This window comes from Oreochromis aureus, linkage group 14 (genome assembly GCF_013358895.1).
Source record: "Oreochromis aureus strain Israel breed Guangdong linkage group 14, ZZ_aureus, whole genome shotgun sequence".
Lineage (NCBI taxonomy): Eukaryota > Metazoa > Chordata > Actinopteri > Cichliformes > Cichlidae > Oreochromis > Oreochromis aureus.
In genome coordinates, this window is record NC_052955.1 from 29622 (window position 1) to 56723 (window position 27102).

Here is a 27102-nt window from a genome sequence, read left to right on the forward strand (position 1 = left end):
AGCAGAAAGTTAGCGGCCATCCAGGTCTTTATGTCTTTAAGACATTCCTGCAGTTTAACTAATTGGTGTGTGTTACCTGGCTTCATGGATAGATAGAGCTGCGTGTCATCTGCATAGCAGTGAAAATGTATGCTATGTCTTCTAATGATGCTGCCTAAGGGAAGCATGTATAATGTAAACAGAATTGGTCCTAGCACTGAACCCTGTGGAACTCCATAATTAACCTTAGTGTGTGAAGAGGACTCTCCATTTACATGTACAAATTGGAGTCTATTAGATAGATATGATACAAACCACTGCAGTGCAGTACCTGTAATACCTACAGCATGTTCTAATCGCTCTAATAGGATATTATGGTCAACAGTATCGAACGCAGCACTGAGGTCTAGCAGGACAAGCACAGAGATGAGTCCACTGTCAGAGGCCATAAGAAGATCATTTGTAACCTTCACTAAAGCTGTTTCTGTGCTGTGATGAGCTCTGAAACCTGACTGAAACTCTTCAAATAAGCCATTCCTCTGCAGATGATCTGTTAGCTGTTTGACAACTACTCTTTCAAGAATGTTTGATATGAAAGGAAGGTTGGAGATTGGCCTACAGGGAGTGCAGAATTATTAGGCAAATGAGTATTTTGTCCACATCATCCTCTTCATGCATGTTGTCTTACTCCAAGCTGTATAGGCTCGAAAGCCTACTACCAATTAAGCATATTAGGTGATGTGCATCTCTGTAATGAGAAGGGTGTGGTCTAATGACATCAACACCCTATATCAGGTGTGCATAATTATTAGGCAACTTCCTTTCCTTTGGCAAAATGGGTCAAAAGAAGGACTTGACAGGCTCAGAAAAGTCAAAAAAATAGTGAGATATCTTGCAGAGGGATGCAGCAGTCTTAAAATTGCAAAGCTTCTGAAGCGTGATCATCGAACAATCAAGCGTTTCATTCAAAATAGTCAACAGGGTCGCAAGAAGCGTGTGGAAAACCAAGGTGCAAAATAACTGCCCATGAACTGAGAAAAGTCAAGCGTGCAGCTGCCAAGATGCCACTTGCCACCAGTTTGGCCATATTTCAGAGCTGCAACATCACTGGAGTGCCCAAAAGCACAAGGTGTGCAATACTCAGAGACATGGCCAAGGTAAGAAAGGCTGAAAGACGACCACCACTGAACAAGACACACAAGCTGAAACGTCAAGACTGGGCCAAGAAATATCTCAAGACTGATTTTTCTAAGGTTTTATGGACTGATGAAATGAGAGTGAGTCTTGATGGGCCAGATGGATGGGCCCGTGGCTGGATTGGTAAAGGGCAGAGAGCTCCAGTCCCACTCAGACGCCAGCAAGGTGGAGGTGGAGTACTGGTTTGGGCTGGTATCATCAAAGATGAGCTTGTGGGGCCTTTTCGGGTTGAGGATGGAGTCAAGCTCAACTCCCAGTCCTACTGCCAGTTTCTGGAAGACACCTTCTTCAAGCAGTGGTACAGGAAGAAGTCTGCATCCTTCAAGAAAAACATGATTTTCATGCAGGACAATGCTCCATCACACGCGCCCAAGTACTCCACGGCGTGGCTGGCAAGAAAGGGTATAAAAGAAGAAAACTAATGACATGGCCTCCTTGTTCACCTGATCTGAATCCCATTGAGAACCTGTGGTCCATCATCAAATGTGAGATTTACAAGGAGGGAAAACAGTACACCTCTCTGAACAGTGTCTGGGAGGCTGTGGTTGCTGCTGCACGCAATGTTGATGGTGAACAGATCAAAACACTGACAGAATCCATGGATGGCAGGCTTTTGAGTGCCCTTGCAAAGAAAGGTGGCTATATTGGTCGCTGATTTGTTTTGGTTTTGTTTTGAATGTCAGAAATGTATATTTGTGAATGTGGAGATGTTATATTGGTTTCACTGGTAAAATAAATAATTGAAATGGGTATATATTTGTTTTTTGTTAAGTTGCCTAATAATTATGCACAGTAATAGTCACCTGCACACACAGATTCAAACATTCAGCTTTGATATTAATGAGTTTTTTGGGTTCATTGAGAACATGGTTGTTGTTCAATAATAAAATTATTCCTCAAAAATACAACTTGCCTAATAATTCTGCACTCCCTGTATAATTAGCTAAGACAACTGGGTCTAGAGATGCTTTTTAAGCAAAGGTTTAACTACAGCCAGCTTGAAGGCCTGTGGTACATAGCCGATTATTAGAGATAGGTTGATCATATTTAAGATCGAAGCATTAATTAATGGCAGGACTTCTTTGAGCAGTTTTGTAGGAATGGGGTCTAAAAGACACGTTGATGGTTTGGAGGAAGTAATTATTGAAGTTAACTCAGAAAGATCAATTGGAGAAAAAGAGTCTAAATGAATATCAATGGTACTAAGAGTAGCTGTAGATAATATTACACCTGTGGGATGATTATAAGTCATTTTTTCTCTAATGATTAAAATTTTATTAGTGAAGAAGTTCATGAAGTCATTACTAGTTAACGTTAAAGGGATGGTTGGCTCAGTAGAGCTCTGACTGTTTGTCAGCCTGGCTACAGTGCTGAAGAGAAACCTGGGGTTGTTCTTATTTTCTTCAATCAGTGACGAATAGTAAGATGTTCTGGCTTTGCGGAGGGCTTTCTTATAAAGCAGCAAACTATTTCTCCAGGCTAAATGATGATCCTCTAAATTTGTGACACGCCATTTCCTCTCCAGCTTACGAGTTATCTGCTTTAGGCTACGTGTTTGAGAATTATACCACAGAGTCAGGTACTTCGGATTTGAGGCCTTAGTTTTCACAGGAGCTACAGTATCCAGAGTGAAAAGGTTTATGTAACCTAACTCTGACCATAAGCTGCTGTGCAGTGTAAAAAGAAAATTTTACAGTCCAAGTCTTTACCCTTGGTTTCCTTCTGTGGGAACAAACTTGCCTGATTAGACCCGTTCAGTCTCTGCTCCCTGGGTTCTGCTTCACATGCTACCCGTTGTGTTAAAGAACCTTCTAATGTGATGTTCAGGCTCATCAGCTTAGCGTTTACAAGTGTACAAGTTTTTTTTTTTTTTTGCAGCATGTTTTGCAATATGAAAACATAACTTCAGAACATATATAGATTCAATATGTGATTTAAAATGAGGTCATTACATGTAAGCTTTCCAGTTTAAGAACTGCTCATGGTATCTAATACCTCTAAAATAACTGGTTCCCTTCCTCTCCTGTCCTGGATTTCTCTGTCTTACTGTCTCATGGTCTTCTCTCACTGTAAATGCAGCAGCTGGACCTTTAGCTGAAGATCCAAGCAGTCTGATCCACAACTCCCCAATCACGAGAAGCCACTAAATCCTCTGTCTCACCCCAGGTTTTTATTTTTTAATTTTTTCCCAAATCTTTATTTAAACATCAGTAAAATACAAAGTAGAATTAAAACGGTACTACAATAAAGGTGTTGTACTTACAGAAATTGTAAACCATAAACAAACAAATAAACATTATTCAGAACGTACAATATACATATGCTAGGGGAGAAGTTTAGCTGATTAAGCCAAAGAGTAAAGTGACTGAAGGAGCTTCATTTTTTCACATACATAGTTTTTATAGCTTTTGGGTTAGTAGAGTTCTTAATTGAAGTAAGATATTTCACAAGGTCATAAACATTTGGATTTGTGAATATGAATTTAGATTAACAAGTTAATCATATATCTGTTATCAATGTTGAATTGTCTTTGGTTTTTGTGGAGACCAAATAATACATATTTCCAAAACAGTGCAAATCCTTTAAAAAAAATTTCTGAGATAAAAACACATAATCTCTGCCAGAAGTCTTGTACAAGGGGACAAAACCAAAACAATAACTGAGTTAAGAACCATCTTAAGTCTGTTAGCTAAAATTAGAGCAAATACTTTATAATTGTTATTTAATAAGCGATATTGGTCTCCAATTCTCAATCATTAATAGGTCCTTATTAGGCTTTGGAATCAATGTGGTCAAACTTGATTCATTGTAGTGGGAAGTTGTTGGTTTCTATGCCCGTCTCACCCCAGGTGCAGATATCTTGCACAGAAGTTGCGGTCTCTCAGAGAAAGCAAACGAGTGTTTCAGTACTCTTGGCGCCGTGGTGGTATCACTCTTGCATCACACGGATGTCTTCCTCCATCTTTAGTGGGGTTCATTTTTATTTATGTAGCACCATTCACAGCAACAGTCGCCTCAAAGCACTTTATAGTGTATGTTAACGACCCCACAATAATACAGAATCAGACGGTCCCCTATGAGCAAGCACTTCGGTGACAGTGGGACAGAAAAGCCCCTTTAACAGGAAACCTCCAGCAAAACCAGGCTCCAGGTAATCAGCTCAGGTGCACAGGTGTGGTTGGTGCATACACAACACAGGTCAGGCGGACCACGACCAGCGTACCACCGCGCAGTTTAACCCCTACTCTGGCGCGATAAATGATGCATAATTATATGGTTGTGTGATAACCGTCAGTGATTGATACAACAACAGTGTCTTGAGCCACAGTAAAGCTGCAGTATTCAGGTGTTACCAACACATTCAATTGTGATTGCAGTCTGATTTACATTTCTTGGACCAGGCTTTGTTTTTTGAGTGCTTGGCTCCACGTTTCGTGTCAAAATGCTGATGTATATTTGCTGCGTAGACCAGAGCTGCTTGGTTATCACATTAGCGGGCACCATGAACTTGTGTCAGTATCACACATTGGACCCAACAGTCAGTCCATTTTGCAGAGCTCAATTTGTGGAAAACACACAAAACTGAAAAAGCCACGTGGTAGCTGGGTTCAAACATTTATCCAGAGGTCAGCGGGGGTCGGGCTGTCACACTGGTCCGAAGAACGAGACGTGTTTTTGCAGTTTGTGAAGGCAGAGATCGTTGAGCCCTGCACCAACAACCGGCCCATGGAAGTACGTAACCCCCACACGGGGTATTCATGTGTCATGACTGACCTGTGAGTGAGGCACAGGGTTGCTGTGATGGAGCATGCATGCAGACTTGGAACCGACAGCAGGTTTGATCAAGTTGATTTTTGTTCTCACACGTTCACGCTAACTGGCTCAGGTTGGAAAATGTTGCACACAAACACTCTTTTCAAAGATGTCTTAGAAAGGCCAGAAGGTGCTTTGTAATGATATCAATGATGCATTAAAGTAAGTCAGATTTATTTATACAGCGCTTTTCACAGATAAAAAACAAAGTGCTTCACAATACAAAGAATGAAAACACAACATATACCAATGTACAACAATAAAATACAACATAAAAACAACAAATTTGTTGAAATCTTGTCTAAATAAAAGTGTGTTCAGCTGCTTTTTAAAAGACTCAGTGGAGTCTGCAGCCGTGGAGCCTGAAAGGCCCGATCACCACCAGCAGCCTCTGACACGATGACCTCAGAGCTCGGGAAGAGGAATGCGGTGTCAGCAGGTCAGATATGTTCTGGCGAGCTTGACCATGTACAGGCAACAAGTGAAGGGAGTGATGTGAGATCTTCTGTTGGTGCCTGGTCAGCATCGTGCTGCAGCGCTGTGCACAGTCTGAAAACGATTTAAGGCTGATTTATTAAGACAAGTAAAGAGACTGTAGGAGCCATATGAGTTGTTCTTTTTTTGATTAAGAGGGTTGGTTTAAATGCACTCGCTGTATTGGTGCACGGGTGTGGGGCGTGACTCATGGGTGTGTTAGGTGATAAATGTGGTTGCACTCACCTGTTCACCGCACCTGATGTTGATGAGTAGAAAGGTAGGGGGAGCATGAGGGGAAACCTTCTGTTGAGCGCAGCTTGAGTCATTTTGATGCATTTCTGACTGTAACTTGAAGTATGGTTTATACACTAATTTATGCCATAGGCCAATGTTTTAGTTTGGCATAGTAATTGGTGCAATTCTTGGTGAGTTGCAGTCATTTTGTTTGTTAAATCTGTGCATTTGTTTAATAGTTTGATCCCACGTGCTGATTTGTATAGTGGACAGTACCATGTGGAATAAAAGGAGCAAATAGTACAGAAGTGCATCTCATGTGTTTTTTGTTGCGCGTCATCAGTGTCCTCATGTTTAGCCTGCCGCAGCTGTTGGTTGGAGGAGCCGCAACAGAGACCATTGCATTAAAGTACAGTCATGAAGGTGGAATCAGTCCTTTGTTTTGTTGCTTTAATAAAGCCCAGCTTATTACAGCACTGCTCATAATTATCACTGCTTCATGCTTTAGATCAGGGGTCGGCAACCTTTCTGATGGCGAGTGCCATTTAAAATTTCCTCAGAAGTCAGAGTGCCATATGATTGCATTAGCAATAAATTTAATAACGCTTTATATTAACAGTTACACACTATATAGAACAGATGTTGGCAGCTATCAGCGAATAGTTATCAGCTATTTTGAAACAAAAACAAAAAAAAGTTCCATAACAAGAACTCCATTACAGCAAATACAGAAAATACAAATGCTATTTATGGTCTCCTCACAACAATGATAAGAAAAATAAACTGGGCCAATATGGCATGTTTGTTAATACAGAGATACACATGTGATCTCTGGTCTCCGAGTGTCCAGCATTCAGACGGCTACCTGAGGACACTCATGTGAGAGAAAATCTGCTCACACAGATATGTAGAGCCAAATACTGTCAATAAGGCCTCTGCAATGTTCTGAAGACAGTTAAACTTGTCAGGTAGTGATGTCCAGCAGGTGACAATGCAGCTCCATGAACACACACATCTATGGATTCCAGCTACTTCAATGTTATATGTATGATTTCTATACATTTTATGTCAGATAAAAACTTTGGTTGTAAGCTTCAGATAATTATTTAATAACAGCCAGACATTTTAAATGAGAATAAGAAAGTATTTCTTTGTGCCCCCTTTCCCTGTTAATGCCCTACCTGGCCCCTGGCATCACTTTGCTAGACCCGCCCCTGCACAGTTACCAGCTGTCAGCTACGTAGAAAAGGATCCTGGTGTTATTTGTCTCTCAGAAACAGTTCATAACTTCCTTCAACTCATTCATGTGACCTAAAAGGTAAACCTGTTTCTCCATCACCTGTTCAGCTCTGATGATTCAGTAAGGACATCTCCTGGTTTCATCTGCATGTTTCCCTCTCACCAGATAACCAAACCGATATCATGACCAGCAGCTTTACAGCTGTGGCTCCAGCAAACATCAGCTGATACTAGAAATTAATATTAAATAAATTCTAACAACAGCTGATCAAGCTTAAACGTGCTGCTGTTGTTTAGCGCGACATCCGCTGGTTTCCTCTTTCTGGCGCAAATAAACAAACACGAGAGAAAAGCCGATCAGCTGATCATTGATCGTTTCATGATTGAAGTAGCAACAGGAGAGAGAGGGGGGAGAATGAGAGAAGAAGAGGCAGCTGCAGCGTAACGACAAAATAAATCCAGCGTTGTGTCTTTTTTTCATTTTGGCTAAAGTCCGGGACAAACTGTGTTCCTTTTCAGCTTAATACGAAACACGTAACATTTTCTCTGAATGAGGGACGATTCCGTCTTTTTACAGGCAACTCTACTAACTAACCTTATGAATAAAATAAAGTTCACTATCAGTAACATCACAGCACCCACCCAGCTGTATAGAAACACCGTCATGCTAGCTAGCACGCAGTACGAGTTATTGTAACTGACTGTAAAAAGTCAGCACAAGGAAAATAAACTCCACCTAAACTTGGTTTATATCTGACCCAGATAGACTGCAGGTCATAACTTCTTACCTGAAATTCAGTTCACCTGACACTCGGCCGCCTCGGGTCTCTCCTCCTCCTGCCTCCCTTTTCTCTCATCCACCTGCTGGCCTCCACCACTTGCTAATTTTACTGAATCTGGGGAAGCGCCGCCATAGCCACCACCAAACAACTGAGTTATTTTTACACACAGACCAGCATCTGGACAAACCACCACCTTTCATTGTTTATACAAGGGGAAAAAAAAGTCACCGGGCCACCGAGCAAATGCCCGATGGCCAGTCCAGCATTGGTCGTGCCATCAGTTAGTTGGCACGCAGCGTGCGAGGGTTGCCAACCCCTGCTTTAGATGGAAGGAGCATCAGCTGGTGTTTTTATTTCTAAACTTACTGATTCCTGAAAAAGTGTCAGACATTTTAGAAAAATGTAATTTTGAAATACATTTTTTTTTTTTTTACTAAAACCACATTGATAACAAAGGTGTGCCGACCAGCGCTAGCCCGGCTCACAACACAGAGCACAAACCAGGAGAACATTTATGCACTTTCCTGCCTCTCCTTCCTTCCTCCTGCATCGGTTTTCCTGCTCTGGACATTTTCAGTAGGTCGCTTGCAGGAAAACCACAGTAGTTAAACACTGTTATAGGAACACTGCACAGTGGTGGGGTGCCATCTCTGCACAGGACACAGAGTCAGCTTGCATCGTGGGATATGTAGTTTATGGTCACTGTACAGCAGGGGTCTCAGCAGGGGATCATAATATCAAACTTGTGCAAGTTAGTCTTTTAAAATGTGTAATTGTAACTTAATTCAGACATGAAGGTTTTTCTTTTGGTGTTGAATGAGCAGCAGAGCTCTGTGAGCTGTCAAACGTAAGGAGAAAAAGGCCTTTCCTCTCCGACTTCTGAATCTCTGCATAAACAATAAGCAACAACAGAAAAACAGACAGAGGTCATTTGATTTATATCGTGCAGCCTGGATGTGATGTGCAATGAGGTCATTTATATCTCATTATTCTTTATGATCCAGGTCAAAATCTCTTTTCCGTGACGGAGCTGGCCAAGATATTTATAGAAATAATACTTGTATCTGAAATTAAACATGCTTTTAAAGGTAATAAAGAACTGAGCTTACCTTCTGTTTATGTCCCGTGTCAGTAGGGCTGCAGCGTGCAGCTGATAAGAAAACCAAACATGTAAGAAATGATGATGATAGAAAACATCTGGCCTTCAAATATGCAGGACTGACATATCCATCACTGCAAATCAGCCATGACAGAATAAATGTACTCACTGTAATGTTGTTGTAATGATCATTACTGTTATTAGTGTTCAGTGTTTGGTTTTCTTGAATGGCACGCGTGTGATGAGCTGTGGATATTCACTAAAAAGCGTCCAGTAAGAAGCTTTGTTATTAAAACAACAATAAATCAACAAACAAAAAATGAATGTTGTTAGCCCCTCACCTGGTCGGCTACTGTGGAAACAGCTTCTAGCTGCTTCCTCAGGTTACAGGAGGGCGAGGCCATCATCCAGAACGCCTGATGGTTCTGATTCAGCTGTAGCTGCAGGAGAACCTTCAGTGTCTCCTCAGACAGACGTGACTCACACTCACAGTGGCTCTGACTGCTGGCAGCGATGCACATGGATGCAGTTTAAATGAACGTGTCACTTACCTGATGTCAGTGACAAATCCGCTGATTGGTGAAGGCGTGTTAGCTTGATGACACAGGAAAAACAGAAAATGTGCTAATGAAGTCTCAGATGGCATCCTGGGAAATACAAGCCCAGCCTTTCAACACGCTCAGTACTGTCTCTGTTGTCTTTGACAATGTCACCTCTGATGGGTGGAGTTCTGAAGGTGGGGCACAGAGAATGCTTTCAGGGACCTTCTGACTTCCAGTCCAGCTCTGAGACAGTAAAAGCAGATCAACTGCACGTGCCGCTCATCAGCGCCGCCTTAACACAGCTTTACACACCGGCAGCAGCGTTAACCCTTTGAGGTCCACACCAAGAAAAAAGCAATGGAAAAGTTTTTTGTTTGCATTTCTTATTGATTTGGGTGAGTAATAACCACAATCAATAATTTGTTTTTTTCAATAGACCCTGTAGTTTTTAAAATATTGATCTCTACCAAACAGTTGAGATGTCACTTAATGGTAAAAGTATGAAATGTCATGCAAATACAAGTACATTAGATAATACAGTTGAAAAAATCAAATAAAGGGCCAAATTATAATTAAATTAATAACAAAAACTATCCAGGACATTGGATACAGTTTATTTCTAGTAGCATGCAAGTGAACATTGGTGTTTTCATTCCATCAAAGGAAAGTATAATATCAAACAACAAAATGCATAGTTTTTTCATCTGCAAATGTGAAAAATGTGCTACGGCACAAAATACTTACATTCAGGCCACTTCTGATTGAATGCTACTGTGCAAAATCAGTTTTGTTTTTTAAAAAATAAAATAAAAACAGTGCAAATCAAGCACATCTGCTTGTGGTTTTGGTCGTTGGGGTCTTAGGGTGTAGCATTTATTCTGTGGTGGTGGAGAGCTGAATCATGGTTGTCCAACTCTAGATGCTGGCTTGTTAACTTGGTTCAGACACAACCAGGTGGAATCCTTTTGAGAGCCGTGGTTTCTGATCCAGTAGGGCACAGTCCCTGTTGTAGACCAGGTATGCAAGTCAAGGATGTATCCGAACAGTAGAATATGCCATTTCCTTAACTTGTAACTTATAACTTGTCTTATACAGGTGTAATATCATATCAGAAAGCTTAATTCCTCCCATATGCTAATTATATACAGGGATGAGTGATGGGCATGGAATGGTGATCTTTGCATTGGACTCTTTGCTCCACTGTTTGACCGATGAAAGAAGCATGAACCCACAGGCATTGTTTAGAAGGTTGACATATTTGGTGTCAAACCATTTTATTGCAATCAGACCTTCATCAGACCTGTAATCACAGGCTCCATGGCCCTTATTCATCAGGTCTTTGTCTGCCATCAGGGGAGCTCCACCAGTGCAATTTGGTCATACAGTACCAATGCACCTGACACCCAAGGAGGTGTGCAAGTTCTGCACCAAGCTGAAACTTGTGAAGAGCTGAGGTTCTTTTATGGGTTTGCATAGTGTTTTTTTTTACAATTTTGGCCCCTTAGAGGTAGCTTCTGTTCCTTTTCACTGAGGGGAGCAGTGAAGAATGTAGACCCCCCTTCATACAGCAGCAAGTCGTGGATGATGCCAGACGAACTTGCTTGGCAGAACAATTTAAAGCCCCACTCATCTGGTTTGTTGGCAATATATTGGTGGAGAGTGCCAGCCCTTGTGGCTTCATATGAAACCATGACCTCAAACACACAAAGTGACAAATCAACTGTTTGGTTGAGCACTTTTTAAAAAAATTATTAAACATTTAATTTCACTTTTTTAATGCTGTCAAGTGACATACATCTGTTTAGTAAGTCCTCTAACACTGTCATATATCAAAAAATTATATCTTCCTACCTTAGTTTCATCAAAAACACTTAAAATATGTTGGATGTTTTTTTGTTTCTGACTTCCTGGTTGGGAGAGGGATAAGAAGAGCCAACAGTTTCCATTCACAGCGCCTTCTGGTGGATTTTTTAGCAGTACAGATGTAAACCAATTGGTAGAAAAGACTCAACAAGGTAGGTCAATTTCAGTGAAAGCCTCAGTTAGATATAGGGCCTGAAAATGTGCTCTACCAATTGGTTGAGCAGAATGCTAAAGGGTTTTAAGGCTGAACCAGCTCATTCCTCCTTAAAGAGGGGTTCAGTAATAAACCAGTGAAGATTAGTACAGGCTTTAGCACAGAAGCCACAACTGATTGTAAATGGTTCAAAACACACACACACACACACACACACACACACACAGAGTACAGGTGAAACCAGCAGAAACTCTTAGCAGCAGTGGCTCGCTGCAGGCCTGAGCGTGACCCCTTCAGGGACCCTCGTCCCCAGATGTAGAGCTCTGCAGGGGAAATGAGGCCAGCGTCACAAACAGCCTCTCAGTCGATGACACTTAGTAAATCCTCACAGCAGCTTTTTCACTTTTGGTCCTGCTACAGCAACGCTGGCCCTTTATGTTTGCTTCCCTTTAAAATGCAGGCTTTGTAATGAAGGCATGTTTTTCACAGGCTATTCTTTTTTATTTGACAGGGGTACAACGTGCAATGCAGTCAGTAATATCGGTCTCTGCACGTTCCTAACTCCTTAATCCACTCGCCTACACACCTTTCCTTCACCTCGGGAGTTTTCCTCTAAGTGTTTAGGAAAAGGAGACAGGAGGTGGCTTTTCACGGGACTGATGGTGCTTCAGTCTGAGGAACAGAAGGGGAAACCACGCAGACCAGAAGGCCTCTGAGCTCCCACAGCACGTGAAGGCATCAGCGGCAGCGTACCCGCCCCTGTCCCGGTCCACCCGGTGTTGATACGGTCCCTACTACTGTAGGGATTAAAATAATGCTGTCGATCTTACGTGCTGCACAATAATGTTTAATATTTAGTATTTACTGACATATTCCCATAGATCATTGTGATGATGTTTATTACTCTCGTTTTCTTCTGCTTGCTTTCTTCTTTCTTTCTCAACAGGTGATCCAGGTGATCGATATATGTATTTTTGTCTGCTTATTCTGTTGGTTTTGGTTTTTGCCTTTTTCCCCGTCCCTCTTCCCCGCTGTTTTTCTTTCCTCTTTCTTTCTCCCTTTCCTTCCCCAGTCAAGTCTGTCCCGTATTCAGCAAGTGAAAATAAAATAAACAATAAAGGTGAATCAGATGGACCATTACGGCAAGGCTGGGATGGTCCATTTGGTAAAGTAAATCTGTTGGGCATCTCTCTTCGCCTTTAGACAATAATTCTGATGGCAAAAGAACCAAACGGGACAAAAAAAAAAAAAAAAAAAAAAAAGGGACTAAAAAATGGTTTGATGTAAACAAATTATCTTTGAACTTGACAAAACGAAATTTATGATTTTTGGAAATCGGGTAAAAGAGGATGAAGTAATTCTGTCCATTGATGGAGTTTTGATTGAGAGAGTTACTGAACTCCGTTTTTTGGGGGTAGTATTGGATGATAAATTAAAATGGAAATCTCATATTGAACATATTAGAAAAAAGATGGTTAAAAATATTTATATTGTGGGTAATGTCAGAGATATACTAGATTATAAGGCGATGCGTATTTTATATTTCTCACTAATTTTCCCCTATCTCAGTTATTGTGCTGAGGTGTGGGGGATACATATGCGACTTATATACATCCTCTATACTTGTTACAGAAGAAAGTGGTACGAATGGTTCATAATGTTAAATATAGAGAACATACAAATAATTTGTTTATAAAATCTAAATTGTTGAAATTTGAAGACTTAGTGAAATTACAGACATTATTATTCATGTGCAAGGCAAAAATAACACATTACCTCTTAAGTTACAAAGTTTGTTTGTATTGTGTTCAGGAAGTGGGGACAGTAGGAGGAAGTTTGACTTTAAGCATCAGTTTGCTAAGACCACACAAAGGCAAATGTGTCCGACAGTCAAAGGTATAAGAATATGGAATTCTCTCGAAGATAATCTCAAGAGTTGTACAAACATGCACCGTTTTAAAATGTGTTACATATTTAAAAGGATAAATCAATATGAAGAACATGAAAGTAATTAGGGCTAAATGTGGAAGAAAATTTTTCATTGCCATTTAATGCTGTATATTGCTGATTATATTGATTTGTTGTTTAGTTTTGCATTGTTTTTGGGGGTATTGGCGCCCTCTTGTAAGAGTATTTGGATTGCAGATAAGGGCAGGTGCTAACAAGAATTTATTTTTCTTCCTGCTCCTTTTCACCCATGGGTGCAGAGTTATATTAATGGGAAGGAGGTTCTGTATGTAGGAAAAGAAACACTATTGAACCATGTGTGAAATAAATAAATAAATGAAATATGTAGTATTACTGCTGTTATCCGTGGCTGCCTCCTCTCTCTGTTTCCGTTTCTCCCGGTCGTTTTTCTCCGGTCTGTTCAGTTCTGATGGCGGAGAACCGGGTGGGGCGGCGGGTAAACAAGGTGTGCGGGAATCCGTCACCGTGCCGTGCCGGCGGTGGGCGGGACCCTGGTCAGAGCCCCCAGCGGCGCCAGGCCCGGGTCACTGTGACGTACAACCGGGATGAGCTGCAGAGGAGACTGGAGGTGGAGAGGTGGATCGACCGCGGGCTGGACCGGTTGTACCGGGGTGTGAGGGACCAAGCAGCCAAAGCATAGAGGACTCAGGCAAAAAAGTATCTTCAAAAAGGGTTTTCTTTATTTTAACCCTCAAAAAATCCAAAATTAACAAAATTCAAAAACATACTTAGCAGGCCCGTAAAAGAGGTCAACTAAATATAACTCTACAAAAAGTATTTTCCAGAAACTCAAACAAAACAAAGTGAGACACAACTTAACTCACAAACTGACCTAATTACAAAGACACATGAGGGTAGCTTTTATAATGATTTGGCCAAACCATTTACACAATAGGAGGGAAAACAAAAACACACACTAATTTTAACTAAGCACAGAATAACCTGACTAAACCTAAAACACCCCTGTTCCTGGTAAGCCCATGGTTGGTCCTGCTGAGCAGGCATTTTGTCCCCAGAGTCCTCAGCCACGCCTTTTGCCCAGACAGGAAACAGCCACCGCCCAAACCCAGGTAACTCAGAGAGAAAAAACATAATTAATATAACAAAATATTTTAGAAAAACCACACAATGTTACTATATGCGGCGCCTCATAATACCAGTGTTAGGTTTAACAAAATGATTAATGAATTAACTTAATGAAGAAAACTGCAAAGCAAACTAATAAAGTAAAAAATGGACTGATTTACCCCTGTGTGGCTGATGCCATCACACACCCCCCCTCTTCAGGACTCTCGCTGGTACAGCGAGAGAGGAAGTCGGCGGTAACGTTGTTCTTCCCAGGGATGTGCTTGATGACAAACCGAAACGGTTGCAGAGCAAGGTACCATCTTGTGATTCTTCCGTTCTTATCTTTCATCTTTTCCATCCACTGAAGTGCACTGTGATCCGTCTCCAGAGTGAATTCTCTTCCAAGAAGGTAGTACCTGAAGGAATCAAGGGCCCACTTGATGGCAAGGGCCTCCTTTTCCACTGTTGAATACCGAACCTCTCTTGGGAACAGCTTTCGGCTGATATAAGCAACAGGATGACGTTCTCCTTCCAAACCTTGAAGTAGCACTGCTCCCAGACCCCTATGAGATGCATCAGTTTGAAGGAAAAAGGGCTCATTAAAGTCTGGACTGTACAAAACTGGTTCACTACTCAGTGATTGACTGATGTCCTTGAAAGCTACTATAGCCTCCTCTGTCCAGTTAATCTGATTAGGACACTTGATGCCTATCAAGTCAGTTAGTGGAGCTGCCCTGGTGGAGAATTGTGGTATGAACCGACGATAAAAGCCTGCCATGCCCAAAAAGATCTTAGTTGCTTCCTTGTCTGTGGGAGAGGACAAGACTCAATGGCTTGGATCTTACTGACCTGAGGCTTGATCACCCCATTCCCAATCACATGGCCCAGGTATGCAGTCTCAGCAGAGGCAAAAAACACACTTAGAGGGGTTCACCGTCAACCCAGCAGCACCAAGACGGTCGAAGACAGCATGCAGATGTTCCAAGTGTTCCTCCCATGTGGTGCTGTAGATGACAATATCATCAAGATATGCAGATGCAAAGTCTGAGAGACCACATAGTACCTGATCCATTAACCTCTGAAAGGTTGCTGGAGCCCCATGCAGCCCGAATGGCATCACTGTAAATTGGAAGAGACCCCAAGGTGTTCGAAAGGCAGTCAACTTCTTTGATCGCTCCGTGAGTGGCACCTGCCAATATCCCTTGCACAGGTCAAGTGTGGTCAAGTACTTTGCCTTCCCCAGCCGTTCCAGCAAATCATCAATGCGTGGCGTAGGGTATGAGTCAAACAGTGATATTGAGTTTAGGTACCTGAAGTCTATACAGAACCTCATGCTTTCATCCTTCTTTGGCACCAGGACCACCGGATTACACCACTCACTCTTTGATGGCTCGATGATCCCCAAGGACAACATGAGGTCAATTTCCTTCTTCAGGGATGTCAGCAGACGTTCAGGGATCCTGTAGCTCAAACGCTTTACTGAGACACCCTCTTTAATGACAATGTCATGCTCAACAATATCTGTTCGGCCAGGATTCACTTTAAACACTTCAGGGTTGCATGCAGCTCTCACCTGAAGCTGTTTATCATCTGACAGATGACTAAGGTCGAAATTTACCACATCAGCAGAAGGCAAGTATTGCTCACCAACCTCTTCTTCCTCTGGCACACCCCTTATGAGCATCACTTCTGCTGTGTCTTTTCAGGCGCTGCGCCCATTCCTTCAAAAGATTTATGTGCAGAACCCTACCGGAGCGTGGCTTCCCAGGGATGAACACTTGGTAAGTAGTGGACCCCAATTTCTTCTGAACCTCAAAGGGCCCTTGCCACTTAGCCAATAGCTTGTTGTTGTCAGTGGGAAGGAGCACCAACACCTTTGTCCAGGACTAAAAGACCTCTGACGAGCTGCTCGGTCATACCAAAACTTCTGCTTCTGCTGGATTTTGGTCATATTTGACTGAGCAAGCTCACTCATTTTCTGCAGTCGCTCCCTCATCTGTACAACATAGGAAACAATGTTAACAGAGTCTGTCTTTCCTTGCCTCCCTCCCAGATGTTTCTTAACAGGGCTAGAGGTCCTTGTACCTCATACCCATACAAAAGTTCGAACGGAGAGAAACCAGTGGAGGCTTGTGGCACTTCCTGTAGGCAAAGAGAAGATAAGGAAGCCACTGATCCCAATCAGCACCATTCTCATCCACCACCTTTCGGAGCATCTGCTTCAGAGTCTGATTGAACCGTTCTGTTAGCCCATCAGTCTGAGGATGGTATGGGGTGGTCCTCAGGCTTCTAATGCCCAGCAGCTTGTACACCTGTTTTAATAAGTTGGACATGAAGTTACTCCCCTGATCAGTCAGTATTTCCTGTGGGAACCCTACTCTCATGGAAGAGCTGTACAAGGCAGAAGGCTACTGATTTTGCCTTGATGGATTTCAGTGGGAAGACCTCTGGATATTTAGTTGCATAATCAGTGATTACAAGCATATAGCGATTCCCTGACTTACTCTTCTCAACGGGTCCAACAATATCCATTCCGAGGCGCTCAAATGGGGTACCAATAATAGGCAGTGGTTGGAGTGGAGCTTTGGAAGGAACTTTGGAGGAGGTCATTTGGCACTGAGGACAGCTCTTACAGAAGTAGGCTACATCTCTATGGAGGCCAGGCCAGAAAAATGTTGTTTAATGCGAGCTGTGGTTTTGTGCTTACCCAGGTGGCCAGCCCAGGGAATAGAGTGTCCCAAATTAAGCACCATTTCTCTAACTTCTTGGGGAACCACTAGCTTCAGAAGTGAGCCCACCTGATGGTAAAGTATGCCATTTTGCAAGACATAGTCACTTTTGTTAATGCCTACCTCCTCCACTTGGTCCTTGTCTACCGCTCGCTGAAAACAGGAAGCTAAACTAGGATCAGTTTTTGCAATTCTATTATATTGCCAGGAATTTGAAATCCCAAAGGCAAGTCTGGGTCAGTATGCATTTCTGGGTGTACTATAGTATGCTGGAACTTCTCCTGTCTCCTCTGTCTGCGACTTTTCCGAGGTTTCCCAGGTGCGGCTTCCCATTCCTCATTAAAAATGGCAAGGCACTGAAAACTTCTGAGGTTTCATTTGATTTTTGAGCTTGGGCTCTAGTAACAGCCACATTGCATTGATGATTCTGGTCTGACTCAATAAATCAAAAAGCACTGGAAAATCTCGTCCCAGAACAGCTGAATAAGGCAGGTTATCAACCACCCCAACATTTAAAAGGTAAGTCTGTCCATTCACCTTAATGTACATGTCAGCTGTTGAGTACATCTTCTCATCTCCATGCACACAACAAATGGGGATGGTATCACTAACACGGACAATATTGGGGGCACAAAATCTCTGTGTATCAGTGTATGAGAACTGCCAGAATCAAGTAAAGCTCTTAAAGTTGTTCCATTAGCTTCAATTTGTATCATTTTAACAGTCTGGTCACACTGGAGCCCATGTTCAGCATGTAGACGTGGCATGAAACACATTTGAACCATCTTAGCTGAAGTTTTTGGGCACATTGGCTTTGTGTGGCCCTCTAACCCACAGAGGTAACAAAAATCTTTTTGAATTTTTAATGGTCGGCCAGCAAACTGGTTCTCACCCACAGGAGTTTTATCAGCTGACACTGGCCTCTGATGATACATCTGGGCTGATTTGGGGCCTTCCTTTGGCATTTTATTTGCATTACAGGTCCAAGGTTGTCCTTTCTTCCTGGCAGCTACAAACACTTCTGCCAGCTCAGCTGCCTTCGCTGCAGAAGACGGATTGTGCTCTCGAATCCAAACCTGTAGCTCAGGGGACAACATTCTCAAATATTGTTCAAGGATGATTATTTCACCAATTTCTTGGTTCGTTTTACCTTTTGGTTGAATCCATTTTCCGTACAGATCTTTAAGTCGAGCATACAATTCCTTAGGGTTCTCATCAGGCCTGACTTCAAGTGAACGAAATCGCTGCCTGTAGGTCTCAGGGTTAACATCATACTTAGACAAAATTGCAGCTTTAACTTTGTCATAGCTGAGAGAGTCATCAATATCCATATGAACGTATGCCCCTCTTGCCTTGCCCGTTAGCAGTGGTATTAAACGAAAAACCCAGTCTGGTTTTTCCCAACGATATGCTAAGGCAATGCGTTCAAATGTGGTCAAAAATGCTCAATATCATCACTATCAGTCAACTTTTCCAGTCTGGGTTCATGCAATGAAAACTGACCTGATAATGACTGACTGGATTCAGCTTGAGCATGAGGAGAACAAGAAATGTTAGGTAGCTCCCTTGACTCTGATGACTCTGTGGTAGGTAATGGTAGCTCAGGTACTGGTGATGTCCGGGACTGCACCTCTAACTGTAAAAGCTGGAACTGATGTTGCAATGCTTTGAATTTTTGTTCTTGTCGTGCAGTTACCTCTTCCTGCCTTGCTTCCGAGCCTCCTGTTGACCCATATGAGCTTGCAATATTGACATCAGATCCGACAGAGATGGCTCCCTTTCTTCAACCTCAGTGCTCTCCACCATTTCAGAGGCTCCAATTTCCTCCTCAGCATCAGCTTCCTTCTGAACAGTTACTCCTTTCTTCTTTTCCACTTTTCCTCCCGATGCATTTTCCTTCTTTTTTCTGGGGTGAAAAACCTCAAAAAAAAAAATAAAAAGCAAAACTGTGTCCTCAACTGGCAAATCCCACCGCTGCCACCAATTGTGAGGGACCAAGCAGCCAAAGCATAGAGGACTCAGGCAAAAAGTATCTTCAAAAGGGTTTTCTTTATTTTAACCTCAAAAATCCAAAATTAACAAAATTCAAAAACATACTTAGCAGGCCCGTAAAGAGGTCAACTAAATATAACTCTACAAAAGTATTTTCCAGAAACTCAAACAAAACAAAGTGAGACACAACTTAACTCACAAACTGACCTAATTACAAAGACACATGAGGGTAGCTTTTATAATGATTTGGCCAAACCATTTACACAATAGGAGGGAAAACAAAAAACACACACTAATTTTAACTAAGCACAGAATAACCTGACTAAACCTAAAACACCCCTGTTCCTGGTAAGCCCATGGTTGGTCCTGCTGAGCAGGCATTTTGTCCCCAGAGTCCTCAGCCACGCCTTTTGCCCAGACAGGAAACAGCCACCGCCCAAACCCAGGTAACTCAGAGAGAAAAACATAATTAATATAACAAAATATTTTAGAAAAACCACACAATGTTACTATGTGCGCGCCTCATAATACCAGTGTTAGGTTTAACAAAATGATTAATGAATTAACTTAATGAAGAAAACTGCAAAGCAAACTAATAAAGTAAAAAATGGACTGATTTACCCCTGTGTGGCTGATGCCATCACACGGGGCCGGGTAAGTACTGCGTACAATACTGCTGAGTACTGCATATAATACTGCACATGATACTGAGAGTACTGCATATAATACTGCATATTATTTATTTATACCAATTCCATGTGCAATAACTCAACTGTACATACATAACACTATTTATTACATATTGTTTACGGTTTGTTAATTGTACATTTTATATATATACACATCTTCTTCCCTATGTTAATACTGTCCATATGTATATAGCGCTGCAGAACTGTACCCCCCCCAACATGTTTACACTGAGTAGGAGATGCTCTGTATCTCATTGTACAGCTGTATAATGACAATAAAGGCATTCTATTCTATTCTATATGATACTGCTGCGCAAACAGATGTGAGGGGGGTGTAGGCTGGGGAGAGCAGGAGGGAGAGGTGGTCGGACTGACCGAGGTGGGGGAGGGGTATGGCTCTATATGCATGCTTGATGTTGGAGTAAACATGATCTAGAGTGTTTTCTCCTCTGGTGGGACATTTGACATGCTGATAGAACTTTGGGAGTACAGTCTTTATGTTGGTCTTATTAAAGTCACCTGTAATTATGTGAACACCGTCCGGGTGGGCCTGCTGCTGTTCGTTAACGGTGTTCAGCAGGATACACGCAAACAGATCTACAGAAGACGCCATCGCCACAGCCCTCCACGCTGTGCTGAGTCACCTAGAGCAGCGGCAGAGCTACGTCCGAATGCTCTTCGTGGACTACAGCTCAGCCTTTAATACAATCATCCCGGACATCCTCATCACCAAACTGGTCACTCTTGGCCTCCCTCCTCTCACATGTGCCTGGATAAAGGACTTTCTCACAAACCGGCCCCCAGACTGGAAGACTCGGCCCTCATCTCTCCTCCACTTGCACACTGAGCACCGGCTCCCCACAGGGCTGTGTGCTGAGCCCCCTCCTGTATTCTCTCTACACCCACGACTGCAGTTTGACCCACAACAACACTCTCATCATCAAGTAGGGCTGCCATGATTAGTTGACTAGTCGCGATTACGTCGACTATTACAATCGTCGATGACTAATTTAATAGTCGACGCGTCGTTTGAAGCTTTGTAAGATCCCAAAATAAGGAATAAGTAGTAGGATTTAAGAGTGTAATGACGGACTGAAACAGAAGATGGCAGCACTGCATGTACAAGGATGCCAGCTGCCGTTAAACCCCGAAGAAGAAGAAACTGTGTCCCAGAATTCATAGCGCGGCCCTGCTCAGTTTCCAACAATGGCGGCAGCTAGTTAGTTTTAATATCACTCTTATTATTCTTTCTGGGTCACAAAATAAACATTTAACATATTTTCAGGCGAGAATGTAGCTGTGTAAACCTCAAATATCTGCTCAGTTTATCAAGACATCACATATTTGCAAAAGCGCTCCGACGTTTTCGGAGACGTCTGTTACCCACCGGGATAGCTAGCCGGGGTTGACGGCTCACTAGAGCCGGTGAGAACACCGGACTCCCGGCAAATCGTTTTCAAACCCACCGCCGTCTTTCGCTACTCAGGTTAAACATGATATTTAAGTCACTTAGATAACTTAAAAATGATATTGTTTGGCTTTTTTCAGTATTTTATTTGTTCCTGAGTAAATCGGGTTGGCTGAGATTAAAGTTATAGCTTTTACACAGCTGAATAAACGTCAAGGAGACGACTGATTATCAGAAGTGTGAGATGCTCGAGAACATACTCCGGTGTCCTGTTATATTTTAGATAGCAAGGAGCAGACGGCTGAGTTTATTAAACTCCACCAAACAAACTACAAATGTCATTAAAATTAAAAAAACTATCATCTTGTCTTTATTTTTAGTTAGCACCTTAAACACTTAAAGCTGTAAGCTAATGATAGTTATATAAGAGCAGATGCATGCTGGTGAAATAAGCTGTATGTTTTACATCCAATGGATGCATGATCTGATTAGTCGACTATCAAAATAATCGTTTGTGGCAGCCTTATCATCAAGTTTGCTGATGACACCACGGTAGTCGGACTCATCTGAAAGGGAGACGAGGCAGCCTACAGAGAGGAAGTCCTGAAGCTGGCAGCCTGGTGTTCAGAAAACAACCTGACACTGAACACTAAGAAAACCAAAGAGCTCATTGTTGACTTCAGGAGACACAGCACTGACTTAGCCCCCCTTTATGGGGAGTGTGTGGAGAGGGTCCACACCTTCCGGTTCCTTGGTGTCCTCATCTCTGCTGGCATCTCCTGGACAGACAACATCTCAGCGGTCGTCAAGAAGGCCCAACAGCGGCTGCACTTCCTGTGGGTCCTCAGGAAGTACAAGCTGAACTCCAACCTGCTGCTGACCTTCTACCGCTCGTCCATTGAGAGCCTGCTAACCTGCTGCATCACGGTATGGTACGGCAGCTGCACCAAGGCGGATAGAGCGAGGCTTCAGAGTGTGGTCAAGACAGCACAGAAGATCATCGGCTGCCCTCTCCCCTCACTGATGGACATTTATTCCTCCCGCTGCCTCAGCAGAGCAGCAAACATCACCAAGGACAGCTCCCACCCTGGCTTCAACATGTTCAGCCTGCTTCCCTCAGGGAAGCGCTGCAGGTGCATCAGCACAAAACCCACAGACTCAAAAAACAGTTTCTTCCCCAAAGCCATAACCACCCTGAACTCACACCACTGATAACACAGCCCCCCCTTTTTTTTTTTTTTTCCTTCCCACTTCCTCTATGAACCACCACTGTGCAATACCAATTCTATGTGCAATAACCCAACTGTATATACACAACACTATTCATTATATATTACTTTTTTTAAAAACCGCTTGTATATTTGTACATTTTATATATATATATATATATATATATATATATATATATATATATATATATATCTTTTCCCTCTGTTAATACTGTCCATATGTATATAGCGCTGCAGAACTGTACCCCCCCCCAGCATGTTTGCACCGAGTAGGAGATGCTCTGTATCTCATTGTACAACTGTATAGTGACAATAAAGGCATTCTGTTCTATTCTATTCTGAATACTACATATAATACTGCATTTGATACTGAGAGTACTGCATATGATACTGCATATGATACTGCTGAGTGCTACATATGATACTGCATATGATACTCCTGAGTATTACATATAATACTGGACATGATACTGCTGACTACTGCATATAATACTGCATTTGATACTGAGAGTACTGCATATAATATTGCACATGATACTGCTGAGTACTGCATATGATACTGCATATGATACTGCTGAGTACTGGATATAATACTGCACATTATACTCCTGAGTACTGCATATAATACTGCTGAGTACTGCATATAATATTGCATATGATACTGCTGAGTACGGCATATGATACTGCTGAGTACTACATATAATACTGCATATGATACTGCTGAGTACGGCATATGATACTGAGAGTACTGCATATGATACTGCATATGATACTGAGAGTACTGCATATGATACTGAGAGTACTGCATATGATACTGCTGAGTACTACATATAATACTGCATATGATACTGCTGAGTACGGCATATGATACTGAGAGTACTGCATATGATACTGCATATGATACTGAGAGTACTGCATATGATACTGCATATGATACTGCTGAGTACTGCATATAATACTGCACATGATACTCCTGAGTACTGCATATAATACTGCATTTGGTACTCCTGAGTACTGCAGATAATACTGCTGAGTATTGCATATAATATTGCATTTGATACTGAGAGTACTGCATATGATACTGCATATGATACTGAGAGTACTGCATATGATACTGCTGAGTACTACATATAATACTGCATATGATACTCCTGAGTACTGCATATAATACTGCTGAGTAGTGCATATAATATTGCATTTGATACTGAGAGTACTGCATATGATACTGCTGAGTACTGGATATAATACTGCACATGATACTCCTGAGTACTGCATATAATACTGCTGAGTACTGCATATAATATTGCATTTGATACTGAGAGTACTGCATATGATACTGCATATGATACTGCTGAGTACTGGATATAATACTGCACATTATACTCCTGAGTACTGCATATAATACTGCTGAGTACTGCATATAATATTGCATTTGATACTGAGAGTACTGCATATGATACTGCATATGATACTGAGAGTACTGCATATGATACTGCATATGATACTGAGAGTACTGCATATGATACTGCTGAGTACTACATATAATACTGCATATGATACTCCTGAGTACTGCATATAATACTGCTGAGTAGTGCATATAATATTGCATTTGATACTGAGAGTACTGCATATGATACTGCTGAGTACTGGATATAATACTGCACATGATACTCCTGAGTACTGCATATAATACTGCTGAGTACTGCATATAATATTGCATTTGATACTGAGAGTACTGCATATGATACTGCATATGATACTGCTGAGTACTGGATATAATACTGCACATGATACTCCTGAGTACTGCATATAATACTGCTGAGTACTGCATATAATATTGCATTTGATACTGAGAGTACTGCATATGATACTGCATATGATACTGAGAGTACTGCATATGATACTGCTGAGTACTACATATAATACTGCATATGATACTGCTGAGTACTACATATAATACTGCATATGATACTGCTGAGTATGGCATATAATACTGCATATGATACTGAGAGTACTGCATATGATACTGCATATGATACTGAGAGTACTGCATATGATACTGCTGAGTACTACATATAATACTGCATATGATACTGCTGAGTACTGCATATAATACTGCACATGATACTCCTGAGTACTGCATATAATACTGCATTTGGTACTCCTGAGTACTGCAGATAATACTGCTGAGTACTGCATATAATATTGCATTTGATACTGAGAGTACTGCATATGATACTGCATATGATACTGCTGAGTACTGGATATAATACTGCACATTATACTCCTGAGTACTGCATATAATACTGCATTTGATACTGAGAGTACTGCATATGATACTGCATATGATACTGAGAGTACTGCATATGATACTGCTGAGTACTACATATAATACTGCTGAGTACTGCATATAATATTGTATTTGATACTGAGAGTACTGCATATGATACTGCTGAGTACTACATATAATACTGCATATGATACTGCTGAGTACTGCATATAATACTGCACATGATACTCCTGAGTACTGCATATAATACTGCTGAGTAGTGCATATAATATTGCATTTGATACTGAGAGTACTGCATATGATACTGCTGAGTACTGGATATAATACTGCACATGATACTCCTGAGTACTGCATATAATACTGCTGAGTACTGCATATAATATTGCATTTGATACTGAGAGTACTGCATATGATACTGCATATGATACTGAGAGTACTGCATATGATACTGCTGAGTACTACATATAATACTGCATATGATACTGCTGAGTACTGCATATAATACTGCACATGATACTGCTGAGTACTGCACATGATACTGCACATGATACTCCTGAGTACTGCATATAATACTGCTGAGTACTGCATATAATATTGCATTTGATACTGAGAGTACTGCATATGATACTGCATATGATACTGCTGAGTACTGGATATAATACTGCACATGATACTCCTGAGTACTGCATATAATACTGCTGAGTACTGCATATAATATTGCATTTGATACTGAGAGTACTGCATATGATACTGCATATGATACTGAGAGTACTGCATATGATACTGCTGAGTACTACATATAATACTGCATATGATACTGCTGAGTACGGCATATAATACTGCATATGATACTCCTGAGTACTGCATATAATACTGCATTTGGTACTCCTGAGTACTGCAGATAATACTGCATTTGATACTGCTGAGTACTGCATTTGATACTGTGCGGACCCCTCTGAGTTGGAAGTGTAAGTCCAGCTCAATCTCAGTACTCGAGTAAGAGTACTCTGTTACTGGGTGTGGTGGATGATGGTGACGGGAGGATGGGAGGAAACAGGAAAAGGGAATTTCTTACACAACCACCATGATTCAGGCCGTGAGTGCTCAGGTTCTCCTGTCAGAAGTACTTGTACTGGTATTTGTAGTATTTGTCAGGGAGCTGCAGTTAGTTTCTGGTTGGTTAAAGTGATCTCTGCTGATGGTCAGAAACCAAAACACACACACACACACACACACACACACACGTGAGCTCTTGTTGACTTCATTGTCCTCCTCAGTGTGGAGGGGGCAGGGTGTGTGTGTGTGATTGCTGTACTGATGTTTAATGTTGGATTTGACAGAGAGGCTCCACCCAGTGGTTTTAGAACAGCCAATTAGAAGAAAGATGTCGCGAGTGGCAAGGGTCATTTTTATTGTGTTTGAGAGGATGAGTGTGAATCAGCCAAAGCTGTTGTGCAGACACAGGCTGAGCAGAATAAGTCTTCTATAAGGAGATAAAAACAACTAAAAGCATAAAATAGAATAAAACCAGAGAGAAACGAATCAGAAAACATGGATTTAAATCGGGCAGCACGGAAAGAAGGTCCTGAGTTTGATTCCACCACCTGGATGGCCCTTTCTGTGGAACATGTTCTTCCCGTGTCTGCGTGGGTTCTCCCTGGCTTCCTCCCACAGACGGTAATTGTAAATTGCCCATAAGTGTGAATGGTGACCTGTCCAGGATGTGCCACGCCTCCAACAGACAGGTGTTCAGAAACTCATTCTGGGACATGAAGTTATTTCCAGAGGGTTCATGTGAGCACTTTAATGGCAGGTAACAGCAGTCTCAGACAGGAAGTGCAGACATGAAGCTCTGATACTGAGGTGTGTGTGCTCCTCAGGAAGAGGACATGCCCGAGGAGGTGAACATCGACGAGCTGCTGGACCTCAAGACTGATGAGGAGAGGACGCACAGACTGCAGGTAACAGTGCCACCTATGTGTTACACACAGCCAGGCAGACGGACCGGCGCGCTCGGTGGTCAGAGAGCTGAGAGCCAAGCTGTCGATCTTCGTCCCCGCCCTTGCTTTGATCTCACCCTCTGAGTCCTGACCATGGTGGAGGAGACTGCAGAGTTTCCTGTGAGGGCGGCTGGCTCTCCCTTAGAGGAGGAGCTCAGAGGGAGGAGGCCCAGGGAGAGCCAGGCCTGATGGCGGAGGTTAGCACTCTTGCCTGGGAAGGCCTCGGTGCCCCGGGCGGCGAGGAGTGACCCAGAGCTGGATAAGCAGCAGGAAATGGATGAATTTTAAATTCTGAACTTGAAAATATTTTTTAATATCAGTTTTTTTTCTGTAAATCTGTTTGCCATTAG

General features: G+C 42.0%; 1 protein-coding gene across 1 annotated transcript; it reads left to right on the forward strand.

Moving 5' to 3' along the window:
* Positions 1–13756: 13756 nt before the first annotated feature.
* On the forward strand, positions 13757–27000 carry LOC120432783 (protein phosphatase 1 regulatory subunit 14A-like). Its single transcript, XM_039597963.1, has 3 exons — positions 13757–13960; positions 26633–26771; positions 26855–27000. Exons 1-3 carry the CDS (start codon positions 13757–13759, stop codon positions 26998–27000), a joined length of 489 nt encoding a protein of 162 aa, XP_039453897.1.
* Positions 27001–27102: the final 102 nt, after the last annotated feature.

Bases quoted from the DNA above. Each gene is read 5' to 3' on its own strand.
- LOC120432783 (XM_039597963.1), top strand. From the start codon at position 13,757: ATGGCGGAGAACCGGGTGGGGCGGCGGGTAAACAAGGTGTGCGGGAAT. The intron at 13,961-26,632 runs GTGAGGGACCAA...TGTGCTCCTCAG, and splicing joins TGGACCGGTTGTACCGGGGT to GAAGAGGACATGCCCGAGGA. The intron at 26,772-26,854 runs GTCAGAGAGCTG...ACCATGGTGGAG, and splicing joins ACGGACCGGCGCGCTCGGTG to GAGACTGCAGAGTTTCCTGT.